Below are 14,677 nucleotides of genomic sequence, written 5' to 3' on the forward strand. Positions count from 1 at the left end.
TTCTAGTTTTGTATGAGTGAAAGTTTAAACATTTTTAATTTGATGATCTGAAAATGTACCAGATTAAATATATTTACTGATTTTTTGTTCCACGCAACCGGACTTTGAAATTATTTTCAAGGTCACCTTGAGCTTTCAGCTCTACCGGCACCGGCGCGGGAGCACGGGAGCCGGAGCGAATAATTTTCAAAAGAAAATGCATGTGACACAGTTTCCAGACATGCGGAATCGAATGGCGTTATCAGTTTTTCGATTAATTTTTTGGTTTGTTCTGACCAGATCGTACGGGGTTTTCCGTTGTAATATAGATCTTTACCTTGATATATATAGAATATAGTAAACACTAAACAGCAGAGCTCAGCTCTGGTGTTTAGTGTTCACTTGGGTATGACCATTGCTCTACAATTCTGGTGTTTATTTGAAGTACAGCACTACTTCCTGGAGGCACAAAAAAATGCCAACATAGCCCATATCTAGCCGTACAACAGCCGATCACTGTACCTGTATGTCTTCGAAACTACGAGTACAGTAGTGTCCTCAGACTGCCGGTATTTTTATATACATTTATTTATTTTTATTTATTGTATATTTATTGTAGAAGTATACAACAAATATTGTATTTTTATTGTATATGGTGGTGTCGCAAAGATGGCGGCCCGAGACAAAACGTGGTGCGAACAGTGGTGCGCGGTGCCGGGTGGTGGTGAAAAATGGTGTGCGGAGACTTTGGTAGTAAAACGTGGTGCGCGGAGCTTTTACCATAAGAAAACTTCCCGGCAAATTCCAATAAGATTCATCGATCGCTTTTAATCGTGATTACGAACACACAAACAGACCAAGAATTTGTTCAACCTAGTATAGCTTTAAAAAGCCGTGCTTCGCTCGGCAGTTATGAAATTACTGTATCATAGCAATTAGAGTACGATTGCTTCGGCTATGTTGTATCAGATGGCGCGGCTCAACTATGCTGAGGCTGAATAACAAAGCTAACAGCTCAGCTGCAAATTATCTGCATATTTTTTATTTTATATACCAGTGTGCGCCTGTGCTGCGGATGCTTGTTATGCGAAGTCGTCAATAGTTATAATTACATTATGGCTGCGTGCACGGGTAAACACGGGTGTTGGCTGCGTGCACGGGTGATATTTTTGGGTCCGCACGGGTGTTGGCTGGGTGCACGAAGTTTGGGAACGGGCACTGGCTGCGTGCACGGGTAACTCATTCAAATTTTTTAATTTAAATTTAAATATATAATTTTAAGGGTACCCTTATAGGCACCCCCTAAAACCCCCGTTTATTATAGGCACCCCTTTTCACACCCCGTTTATTATAGGCACCCTTTTTTTAATTAAAAGTTATAATAGTATTATGTGAAAGGAATATATATAATTCACATATTCCAGAAATTTATTTTATCGTTTTATGCAGTTGCTATGACCGTAAAAACTTACTTTGAACAAAAGGTCAGTGTAATAGGGTTATACAATGTAGGACTAAATGGTCGCATAGCCCCATACCCAGCATTCTGTACGCAAGCGGTGCAGTGCGCTTGTACGAAACGGATATTTTGAACTCAGACGTACAGTGCACTGCGCTGCATTCGTACTGAATGTGGAGATGTTGGGTATGCGACCATTTTGTCCTAAGCTGTACATACATATTACATATGCATCAATAATTTGGTTCTCAATACCGGCAAATATCATATTATGGCGGGTTCAAGCAGCCCTCCGGCATCGGGGCCATCGGAAGCCTCAACTGATTTAGTATTCCCCTCACTCGACAACGTCGCTGACCTGAAGGACGAATACCCTTCATTTGAAGAATTCGAGAAAGACTTCAAGACGTATCAGGAAGCAACGTTCCAAACATTTATAATACGACGGTCCGAAAAGTTCAAGAACGGAGAAGCTCTGGAGCCGTCCCTTAAGTACAGAAAGATTTTCTACGAATGCGTGCACCACAAAGAATACGAAAAGAAGGGCGTTGGCGCTCGGAAATTTACTCATAGCCGACGAAACCAGTGCCCAGCTCGCGTCAGGCTTGCAGCCAGCATTCGCGGCCACGTCCTACGGATTTTGGAACGAGAAATGGGCCATAATCATCCACTGACAGCAGACAGGTGGAAAAATCTACCGGAAAATCGTCGCCTAAGCCATGTTCAGACAGTTAGTACAAAAGCACATCCCTGCACGGGCAATTCAACGTCAAATTGCTAAAGAGACCGGCAAAGCTGTAACAGCCCAAGACATACAAAATGTCCGCAACAAAGCGGAAAAAGTTTACCGCGGTGGCCGTACGGAAGAGGGAATGGTTAATCACGTTTTAAACGAAATCCGTGTGAAAGATCTCTGGAGTATCGCCGGCGAGCACTGTATTCGCGAAAGCCTCAGCGCAAAGGGAATGGTTGGCCGAAGTGTTACAGGCTGAGAAAATCACACGGTGTCCTAAACGGCTTGGAAGGAAGGCAGTGAATGAGCTGACTACCGCGAAAGATGACCTTCTAGTCACAGTAGAAGACGCGATATTAATTCGTTCTAGGCTGGCTGATTTACCTAACCGTCCTATTATAGGCTGGAAAGCCTGATGTACTTAACTCGATGCCAGAAAAAATTGCTGTACTATTATCCATTACTATTTAAGAATACAAATTCTTAAATAGTTCTTAAACTGCATTACTATTTAAGAATACAAATTCTTATATATAGATATATATATATATAGTTGTATATGGTCTGTTATTTTTACGGTCATAGCAACTGTATAAAATGATAAAAAAAATTTTTGGAATATGTGATAATATTATTATAACTTTTAATTCAAAAAAGGGTGCCTATAATTAACGGGGTGTGAAAAGGGGTGCCTATAATAAACGGGGGTTTTAGGGGGTGCCTATAACGGTTTCCTAATTTTAATTAGGAAATCACTATAGGCACCCCCTTACACCCTCGTTTATTATAGGCACCCCTTCTCGCACCCCGTAATTTATAGACACCCTTTTCTGTTTATTAAATAGAAACACCCTGTCAGTGTATTTTATAGGCACCCTTTAATAGCTTATTTCGGATACAGAATTCGAAAATGATTTCATGTACGTGCGGCAGTCTCATACAGATACTCGCATAGAGACAGAATCAGGCTTTTCATCCGATGATCGGGCGGTGACGCTGATCTACTAACTTGGATCTAATGATCGCATCGCATCGTCGGCGGTAATTTTGATGTTTCGTTTCGCAATCGTAATTTCGGATGCCGGTTTTCTGCCGGTTCTTTTCGGACACGGGTGGCCTCCTCTTTGTCCAGCGCTTCTGCTAACCATTTTTGGTGCGGTTCGGTTTTTGTAAAAACTGTATCTTCTGGTGTCAGGCCCGTGATGAGCCACACTGATTCGACCCAGCATTCTGAAGTCGAACAAGAGGGAACATAACATCGACGTCGGTCGGCCTTTCCATACTTTTGCGAACATAGTTATCGTACCTAGGTTCTAACACTACAATTACTTACATTATAATATGCTAAAGTTTCATAGGGGTGCCTATAAAAAACAGGGTGCACGAAAGAATCAATTAATAAGATAAGGGTACCTTTAATTAACGGGGTGCGGAAAAGGGGTGCCTATAGTAAACGGGGGTTTTTGGGGTGCCTATAGTGTCACCCTTTTAATCATAAGTTTTTTACATAATTAAAAATGTATTGCGAAACTTACTGTGCATAGCAAGTACAGTATATGTTACCACCTAATGCTTGTTAGTGCAGTACCATGAAGTTCTTGAAAGTCACAGAAACAAGAGCCGAAAACATGAGAATTTCTGTAATACAGGCTACAGCCATGACTACCGCGTTTGTTTTCGGGATGGATCATGGAACGGCCTTTTTTGAGCATGGTCTGATCACTCTGATGCGAACACACTTGGTGGCCGCTTATGAACCATGCAGTTGACACCATTTCTACTTGCATCAAGCCGCATAGAAAAAATCTGAGCCGTAAAACAAAGTATCTGTAACTGTTTCTAGACTATGTATGGCACATGAAAAAATACGTCAGAAACCGGTCGAAAAAACTGTTGCGGTTGAGTAAGACCTGGAGAACTGTAAATGTTACGACCAAAATTCGAAAACCATAAAAAAATTACAAAGCCGTGCACCTAGCCAACACCTGTGCGCCCCACAAAGGTCACCCGTGCACACAGCCAATACCCGTGTCCGAACTCCGTGCACGCAGCCAACACCCGTGCGAACACCCGTGCACGCAGCCAATACCCGTGTTTCCCCGTGCACGCAGCATCGACCTTATAATTATTATTGCGAATGTGCAAAGTACAGTACTTGTACTTTTGCACATTCAGTACAGCAGTACAGTACTTGTACTTTGTGTAGTAGTAGTACAGTACTTGTACTCGTACTTTGCAGATATTACGACCAATGCCAAAACGGCTGAAATTGTTGAGTTGTATTGCTTTGGTAATTTTTAGCAGATATCGGCCCAAATATGAACTATTTCGCGAAATATGAAATATTTCGCGACAATTTCAACGCAAATACATTAGACAAAGACTGGAATTTGAGATCCGACAATACCACATGCGCCCATGGGGTTGTCTACAGAAAATCGGAAAATATATGGATTAGCGATGGCTCCCTCCATATCAGCGCCCAGATCCGACCAGAAAACTCCACCTACGCGGAGTACTGCATGGGTCAAGTTAGCACCGGTTCACACTTTTCCTTTACTTACGGTGAGGTTATAATAAGAGCCAAGCTGCCGGTTAGCGATCAAAACTTTGTGCTGGCTATGTTGCGGCTGATCGATGCCCAATGCGATTTCGACAACTCACGGACCTGCCCGGGACAAGCGATTTCTATAGTCGATTTCAATATATACCGGAATAAAATTAATGTTGGCGTTAGTCAGCGTTTTGGTTCGGATCGTTGGGTGATGATGGCAATAAAACCGAACATGACAACAAATGTTGCGGATTCAAAATTTCACATCTTTAAAGTAGTCTGGGACACTGACAGCCTCGTCTGGTATGTGGATGGTATGTCTATCGGACATCGGACGAGGATGCCGTTCCTTCTACCAAAATGCAACTGTCATTCGAACTTGATTTGCTCTCGCACTCTTCTTCCAACCTTATTAACGCGACCACCTTACTCGTGGTCGACTACGTCGCCGTCCGCCCGCTGCGGACGAAAACATCATCGACGAAAAGAGCGGTCCGCCCGCTGCCGACGAAAACATCGTCGACGAAAAGAGCGTTTACTTTTTCTTTTCCGACGCCGAGTATCCATTCCTCAGAAAAATTAATCAGCGTTCATTCAACGCATTCCCGTTGGAAAATTTTGGCTGTCGATGTTGTATTTGCAGGATTCTTCTGTTTCGTGTGTGGTGTTCTGTACTACAGACATTTGGCTGGCAGGCCGCAGATTCCAGCTATAAGCATGCCTCCACAAATACCGCCCCGTGAATCAAACGACACCGTGAACTTTTTTAAGGACATTTATGAGAACTGGAGCCTGCCAAATACAGTGGCCAAGCTTGTAGTGCCCAGAGCGACCGTACTGCTTAGTAAGGCAGCAATTAGACTAGAATGACAGTGTTTCGCGCTCCGGCTGTTCGACACCAATTTATGCGTTTTCGTTCATTAGAACAAAAAGTCGATGAAGGCGAATTTGGTGAAGTTTGGCAGGCAGAGGCGCACGAGCTGTATCGGCGTTCAACGCCGTGTTTTGTCGCTGTAAAGTGTGTTAAAAATCCCTTGGACGTTCACCACCATAAACTTCTGATGGACGAAGTTACCATTCACAGTCAAGCTGGACGGCATTTGAATATCGTGAATCTTCTCGGTATAACGCTATCAGGTACATTTAACCGAGATTAGAGAATGCAAAGTAGTCTCGTTGCCATAAAGTTAGTATGTACTACAAAAAATAATTAAAAGCGCTTCGCATTATTCTGTCCAAAAATGCCCTTTTTGGTTTTGAAAGGTCAGCTTCACATCTTACTCGAATACTCACCATATGGATCCTTGCTCAAACAGCTTCGCAATCATAAAAAAATAACTGACAACAAGAGTCCCACATTAGGCACTCGTCCTAGTGAGAATATATGAGCAACCAAACTGATAACGACAGCGCTTTGGCCTTGATACGGCCGTTTGCAAATACGGATCTGTTTAGTTTCGCATATCAGATCGGCCGGGGAATGGAATATCTCGCACTGCATGACATCATTCACCGAGATTTAGCAGCACGGAACGTTCTCCTATTTGAGAATAAGATTGTGAAAATCTGCGACTTTGGACTGGCCAAACAACGATCCGAATACCGCATGGCCAATCAGGTAACGTTAATCATTTGGGGTAACTGCGGCATAGTTTTCTATATCTCCTCACTCTAGTGCTCTTGTGTTTGTAATTTAAAAGAATCAATTAAAATTTCGATGGTATGACTGACAGCAGAGACAAAATTCGTTGAATGCTTCAATATGTTTTTACCTCAAATCTTAAAATGGTAGAACACGGAGTCGATTACTGACCTACGTCAGAAAAGCCGATTTTTAGATGCCGGTAACATAACAATTATGTGATTTTAGAACGCCAGGGTGCCAGTAAGATGGATGGCACCGGAGAGTCTGGAGCAAGGGCTGTTTTCGGAAAAGTCGGATGTATGGTCCTTCGGTGTGGTCATCTGGGAAATATTTACCTTTGGTGCCGTGCCATACAAGGAAGCGATCACGGAAATTGGCAGCCAGTCAGTCAAGACCGCTTTGCAGAACGGACTGCGTCTGGCCATACCAGCGGACTGCCCAAAAGAAACGTTAGTGTTAAGATCAAAAAGTTTCTTGTACATCAATATTGGGATTAACTACTGAAATAAGGAATGCTATTAATATTTTAATGAATTGTTTACCGCTTTCATGTAACGAGCATTTCATAACCAGGAGCTCAGTCTTAATAATGTTAAGCGCGTCAGCTCACACGAGGCAGTAAGACTGTGTGATCACATAATTTTGTGCTTCGCTAGGATTTTGGTTTGTAATTTTTTATTGTTCTTCTAGATATGCCGTCATGACGCTGTTGGCAACAGGAATCTGTGGATCGCCCAACTTTTTCGGAGCTGAGAAAGGCTTTAGAGAAATTTCTGGAAGACGAAGAACTGCATTATTACATGAAACTAAACGAGTCAAACGAAATTTTTAACAATGACATTGCGACCGACTACCAGACTGTGACACGCCAAACTTGATTTTCTCGAGAACGAACTCTTGTTTGTTATAATAATATTATATGTTAATGAAACTACGAGATCAGATTGATAAATACGGGAGCGTATATTTCTAAAGATCGAAGAGATTCTGCCCTTGCGGCATTCGTTTCGCAAAATGTATCAAATTGTTGGAAGCCGGTACGAAGTCGTGCGTGCGTAAATGCGGTTCTAGTGAATCCTTAAAGCGTGATCCTAGCAAAATCAAATAGCCCGATAAACTCACAGTATTTACTCAGATATATCGGCCGGGTACTTTGTGGTTAAAGCCTTGAAATATCAAACAAACGGGCTGACGGCGAAAGCCGGGAGGCTAACTTGTAATTAATTTTGTGCTCCTTGCGGTACGAGGACCGAGCAACTGCAAGCAGAGTCGCCAGTGCAATCATTATTTTGTCAAGACGTTAAGACTAGTTGCCTTCCCTGGTAAATTTACAACTGGCTTAACAGTCAACCGTGGGTTGTCGCTTAGACACAGCAATCCACCGCTGACTGTTACATTACTTACAGAGTTAAACTACGGCGGCTCCACGGGCAGGGAAGGCAAGTTAGCGTTTTGACACAGTGACTGCGTTGCCGACTTTGCTGGACCGGGCCCCGTACGAAAATAAGTATAATTTAATCAATAATATGTATTTTATCATTAATATCAAGTTTTGTATCCAGGCTGGTTTTTGAATTTCATGGTATGTAAACTCGAAACTGCGGCATCGTGCCGGCACGATTCTGATTGGACGTATTCAAAGAAACTAAGTCGAATGACGTAACTCTGGACCACGGCTGATCTGATTGCGGTATCGAGTTTTTGTAAACGTTTTTGATTAAGAGAGATATCCAGACTGCAGGAAGGCTTCGCGTATTATTGTTTTTTAAATGTCACCATGGTGTAACCGTTGCAGAATGATCGCAGCATCGAGTATACATAATGCCTGCTTAAGCTAATAGAAAATTTTTTGCTGGTTAAGCTACAGAAGCAGACCTCCAGTCTCCTCATGTATCTGTATAATACGGCATCATCAAGTGCAGAAACTAAAGTGTAGTCCAGTCAGTCCATCAACCGTAGTTTTTCTTACCCTTTAGGCTTTAGTCCTGATTCGTACACTCATCGCTCTTGCCTGGAAGCTCTGGGTTTTGGCTGCTGGTGGCTGGGGTAAATTGTTGTGGGATCTGATCTTCATTTGCGCCTGTATTGTGGTAATTGGTGATTGTGGAGCCAGAATATTTCATACTGGCATTGACGACCGCTGTCCTTACGCGTTACGCCGGCCAAATAAATACGAGGCTCCCCGTTCAAAAAAGCCTTGATCGGATTGGGCTAACTGCGGATTCCGTCTTATTAGCGTGTAAACCACTTCTAAATGCTCGACTTGCTGTGTGGCAGCATACTGTTGACTTTCCACCAAATTCTTGATGTTTAAGCCGTTAATGGGTTAATTGTAAAGGGATTTAATAGCTGCGTCATTGTCCAAAGCGCTGATGTGTTGGAGTTCCAGAGAGCCGATGCAGAGAGCATGTTACATAAAGCTTTTCTCTTGCTTGTATTGGTGCAGGGTATCTTGTAAGTACTGCCGATTTTTGTAACCGCCTCCAACATCAATTTTTTTATCTTCCAATCTGATAAGATACAGCAAGTATTTTTCCATGGCGTCACTGTGCGGAATAATAGCGTTAGCCTTCAGGAAACAAGCAAACGTCGATGCAACTTTACTGATCGCGTCCATTTCTTCCACAAGTTGCCTTTTACGTGTTTTCAAATAGTCCAACAAGAGCTGCACAGCATGAGTTATAGGAACACAGCATGAATTCCTATAATTATAAGCTCTGCACTGTTGTACCATCTGTACAGTGTACCAAGTCATCTACATAGAGATCTCTGGTCATCTGTATGCACTATGCATACTAGCATTGTACCATCCGCGTACAGTCATCACGTGCCATCAATAAAGATACAGCACGGTCGGTCTCTCATGTCTCTTATCTTCTATTAGTAAAACCAAGGTGGATAGGTGTGGATAGTAAAACCAAGGTGGATCCACCTTGGTAAAACCGACGTATTACACACCGTTTTTTAGCCCAGCCATGAAACGCACAGCTTCATTATCCACGCAGTAAATATTTTGTTTGTTATTTAAGTCGATATCGCCGCTGCATCCGGCCGAGTTAATAATCAACTGTTCCAGGGCGTCGTATGTATCGCCCGGCTGGTACATAGTACTCCGGGCATTGGTGAATACGAAGACAATATGTTTTTAAATGCATCTCGATGCAGATTGGCCAGCAGCTCTTTGATGCAGAACTGAAACGTCACCGTCAGGCGCGCGTTGTTCGGTTTCAACAGAACGCAGATACCATGCAGACTTTCATAGTGCGTCAGGTGGCTCATAATATTGTGAAAATTCTGCTTGTCGTGCGCCGTTCACCGCGTGTCCCTACGCCCGGCGTATCAATCAGCCGGATCAAATCGTTTCCACTCTTCAAAACGTAGGATTTAGGCTGTTGCGTGCACGATTGACCAGGTGCAGTATCTTCGTTGGCGCTAATTTCTCCCAAGGTAATATTGTGCTTATGCCGTTGATAATCGACCAGGGTAAAGCGCGTTGGAATTAAACTGATGGGCTCATTGACGGCTTCTTCCAGAGTTGAATATGTGACGAAATTGGCAAAACCGTTAATCCATGTGGATTTCCCGACACCGGTTTCTCCCATGATCAGTATGTTGATTTCGTTGTATGGCTTCAGCCGGTCAAGTATTGCGGCCAGAACGAGCGGTTCAAAGCTTATGTAATTCGGACCATGGTTATGCTGCCGACAGTGAAATGCGTAACATCCAGCTGGCGCTCGGACACATTTGCAGTACAAGTAGTACTCGAATCCGTATTCCAGTGCGTTACGACACACATAGCACTTCCAGGTGTACACTGCTTCTCGTGGGCAAGAGCCTGACTGACGGTAGCCGGGACACACCGAACCGAAAGCTCCGCGCCGGCGCTGATTCTTAAAGGCGAATTTCGTTCGTACAACCTGTTCGAATTTCGTTCGTTCGTGCTATGGCTCCTGGAATGTCTTCGTTATCGTGCTCCCCGGTATCACCTCACCGGAAAATGGCTGCCCATTTTGGAAATGTACGATGACATTAGCGCTTGTTTTGCCTGGAGCAGCTTGACCGGATACTTCGCAATCCACGAGCACAAACGTGGTCGTAGTCTCTTGTTGTTGACGCGCCAGATCAGCTAATGCATAAAATTCGGACTTAATTTCTAGCCACTCTTCGGGATGAAGTCGGCTGTCGGTTTCGTTGACTACAATACGAAACTCTCCTGATCCGCAGGTGCGATACTGTGGATTTTTGTGTTCGGCTTCCGCCGTCCAACGTACAGGATACCTCTGTCTTCAAGATCCTTGTACAGAGTCACCTTTGTAAGCAGTCGCTCGTATTCATCGGCAGCATTTTCACGGCTGTTCAAAATTTTGTACTCTTCTAGTTTGCAAAATTCTGCTATATCGTCTGGCTTCTCAGTCCATCACGCAGTCCACTCAGCTTGGCGCATATGTGTATCGTAAAGTGAAAACATTCTGATTTTGTAAGGTTGACATCTTGTTGGATCATGCGCATGTCCTTCTGACTGACGCATATTTCGTTATGCTGCCTATTATGGAGAAGTTCGAAGAGGAGTTTCCGTTGATCTGAGATTGCGTCATAGGTCCTGAGTATTTTAGAATACACAGCTTGCGAAAGAATATCGGAGTATAGTGCGACGGTCGTTACAAACGCTTCACGGGGCGGAAAATTCATGATTTACTGCTTTCTGTTCGAAGGGCGTTACGAATTTAGATTTCCTCATTGGTCATCCAGAAATAAAAATCAGATTGCAGCATGGCGGAAGCACCCTAAAAACAAAACTTTGTTAATACAAACTGCAAAAGCGATATCGAAGGAAGTTAGGTGTCAGTAGTAGTAGTAATTCGAAGCGCCGATAATCCGAAACGAAATTTCGATGTCGTACCTCAGAAATTAAATGCGCATAACAATCATGCAATCCTCCAGACTGAGATGCTTGAAGTTGTCGGGTTGACCGGGACATTAATAATAATGAACAGCCATTGCTTCTTAACAGAGATGAGTATGAACGAAGCTCAGCGCACAGTACTAATAGCACCACATCTTGCTGATAAAGAACATGGCATGAAACAATTATTACGTGCAACAATCGCTGTTAACATAACGTTATTCTGTAGTTTATGTTAACTTCGGGTAGGGCGTTTATGGGTCCTCTTATCTCCAAATGACAAAAGCTGACCTGTAACCAAATTATTACGTCTGAATTGCTGCTATGCATCGTCTTTATCCTTATCGTGAGACGCGTGAGTAATTATTACTGCGAGGAAGTTATTTATGCCTTTCAATATTTGTATCGTCAACGGACAAGCATTAAGCAACGCAATGTAGGTAACAACAGTGTGTGACATACAAACGCAGTCATTAAACATGCCTTGGTTACGCTGTTACGTCTGACCGCTTGGGACGAATCTTTACAATCCAATCGGAGTCTTCTGTGTAATAAACTTGTTGAATTAATGTAGGAAGCAGCGAGGAAACTCAACCAACGGAGCGCTTGTAGCGTAATTTGGATCTCCCGAGTTCAATAGCAGAAGTGGTGTTGATGATCTCTAACAGAGCCACTGCTGTGGCTCTGTTTATTTACACACTACGTCGAACACAACAAATTTTCCAAATATTGCGTATGCAACGGTAGCACAGCCGGTAACGGAGACGCTCGTGCTCTGCATGAATGCAAACATATTCAGACTCACAAGACACATATTGACTCACTAAGTCCTCACTGTGCACCCACAAGCCGAATCTGCCGATCGATTGATACAGAATCCAGCAGCAACTTGTGCGCATGGACCGCGTGGTAACCTGTGGTTTATCTACGGTGCTTGTACACAACTTTGAATTCAGTTTTGATGGGCAGATAGTGCAATGGATTTTCCATTGCTGGAATTAGGGTCGGCCAACTTCGCCTTTGCCGTCCATTTGCCTTTGCCGTTTCAGTTTGCCGTTTTCTAGTTAACCTTTACCTTTGCCTTTGCCGTCGGTGGCATTCCAATTTGCCGTTTCAGAACGCCGTCTGTAAAACCCTTTGCCGTTTGAAAAATGAATTACTGTTAGCTGATTGCCATTTCTAAACGTTTTTTGTGCATTTCCGGTTTCACGGTTCTCCCCCCTATTCTGCATACGTTATGTGCACAGTCCGCGAAAGTTTTAAAGCTCTGGGTAGTTTTGTTTCTGGATACACCGCCATAATTCAGCTTCAAGATGTACAACTGAGCAAGACGTACACTTCCAGATGTACACTTTAATTCTCATTCGTAACATATATAAGGAAACAAAAATGTTGGCACTGCAAGGTCAAACACAACATCAAATCCTTAAATGACACTTTCAGTATTGTCTGACGCTCGGCGAAGTAGAAACGTGATACGGAAGGTAAACTTGGGCCTAATAGAGTGAACAACAAAACTAAAAGTATGAGACTGCAGAGATACGCTCTACACAGTTCCATTCAAAACTTCGCGGACTGTGCACATAACGTATTATATGTAAAACCGTGAAACCGGAAACGCGCAAAAAAGTTTTAAAATGGCAATGTGCTAACGGTAATTCGTTTTTCAAACGGCAAAGGCTTTTACAGACGGCGTTTCTGAAACGGCAAACTGGAATGTTAACGGCATTTCCGACGGCAAAGGCAAAGGTAAAGGTAAAGTTGAAAACGGGAAACGGAAATGGCAAATGAACGGCAAAGGCGAAGTTGGCCGACCCCTGGAATTATGTACGCAGTCGACAGCTTTCATACACTGTAACTGCGCTAGGGCCTTGAAAGACTGGTAACTTGGAGAAGGTGATTCAACTACAATACATAGTTCCATAAAATGGACTCGGTGATCGATGTTTCGGTGGTTTTGTTTGCCGCTGACCTTCCTATGTGCATCCATGGGATATCCATGACAGGCTTAACGATAAAATGACAGCCAACAGAACAGTCACCGACCTCTGTACCGAAGGCAATGGTTACTCGTTCTGCCAACGATATTGTCGATTATACAGTATTATTCCTGGACATTGCTGGAGAGTTGCGGGAACAGTTCAGGTGTGCTCATCAAAGATCCCCGTAAATGTTACTGCCAACTACGGGTGCACACAGAAGGGAAGGGCCGGAAGCATGGAGACATCTAGGACACATTACGCTGTTTCCAGCAACCGGTAAGTGTGGCGCACTTTCAGCGTAAACAAAAAGTTTTTACTTCGAACATTTTGCATTCGGAACATTATTCTTATGTATTCGGCTCTGCATAAGAATTAGTCTTCTGTGTGAAACGTGCGACTGTAGGGGATGTATGGTTTCATGGCTACAACCGCGAAAAATAAACAAATCCCGGTAGCGATATACGGAATCTGGGTCCTTAAAGGCTTATATCCTGGTTTTGGTACTGTACTGTTAATCAACAGATTCAACACAGAAGATGTGTGGAAGTGTGTTGGTTGGTGACCTGCGGCACACCGATCTCCGGTATACTTGAGTTCTGTAAGATGGAGTTTTGCTAACAGAGACAGGCAGTCCGTGCTGAATCTTTACTGATGGAACACAGTGACTGTACGCGGATGCTACATAACACGAGTGAAGTTTATATCAATAGTACTGTACAACCATACATATGCAGGTAGAAATAGATAGACGAGAACATGTTGAGCGTGTTTCGGATGTCGGTCGTAGATCCGGATGTTAAGATCGTCAGAGATGTGATCGCAACTTGATCAAATCTTGTTTTCCACACGATAGTTCCACGAAACCTTGCGACACGCACGCCAAACTTTGTAGAAAAACTGCAAACGCGATGGCAAAGTCCCGTACTCGTCTTCGGGTTCGAGGTCGCCCGGTTTTTGCCTGGCCCCTTACGAAACTAAAATATACCGGCTCCGTGATTTTTTGAACACCGTTTCTTTTGCCATTTTCTGGCTCTGTAGTCCCTTATGAAACATTTTGGGACAACTTTGATGCAGATACGATAAACAAACGTCGAATGTGAGAACGGCACATACTAACTGGGACCCTGGAACTTATACAGCACATCGGATACCGTGTGGTTAGCGATGGTTTTCTTTATACATACATGTATAAGCGCACAAATCCAATCGGAAAGCGCAGCCCACGCAAAGTATCACCCTTGCCACGTTAGCATCGGCTCACACTTTAGTTTTGCTTACGATGAGGAGGAAATGAGAGCGAAACTACCAGTGAGCGAACAAATTTCCGTGTTTACCATGATGCCATGATGATACCACGGTGAATTTGTAAAGGTCACACCCAGCCTAATCGGGGAAAGAAAAAATCGGACGGAAATCGGTTTG

General features: G+C 43.4%; 1 protein-coding gene across 1 annotated transcript; it reads left to right on the top strand.

Moving 5' to 3' along the window:
* Positions 1–5,442: 5,442 nt before the first annotated feature.
* Positions 5,443–6,874, top strand: LOC129598833 (platelet-derived growth factor receptor beta-like). The gene is made up of 4 exons (XM_055496913.1): positions 5,443–5,569; positions 5,650–5,862; positions 6,252–6,343; positions 6,596–6,874. Exons 1-4 carry the CDS (start codon positions 5,443–5,445, stop codon positions 6,872–6,874), a joined length of 711 nt encoding a protein of 236 aa, XP_055352888.1.
* The last annotated feature ends 7,803 nt before the right edge of the window (positions 6,875–14,677 follow it).

The sequence above is a fragment of the Paramacrobiotus metropolitanus genome, unplaced genomic scaffold, assembly GCF_019649055.1.
Source record: "Paramacrobiotus metropolitanus isolate TYO unplaced genomic scaffold, Prichtersi_v1.0 Parri_scaffold0000130, whole genome shotgun sequence".
Classification (NCBI taxonomy): domain Eukaryota; kingdom Metazoa; phylum Tardigrada; class Eutardigrada; order Parachela; family Macrobiotidae; genus Paramacrobiotus; species Paramacrobiotus metropolitanus.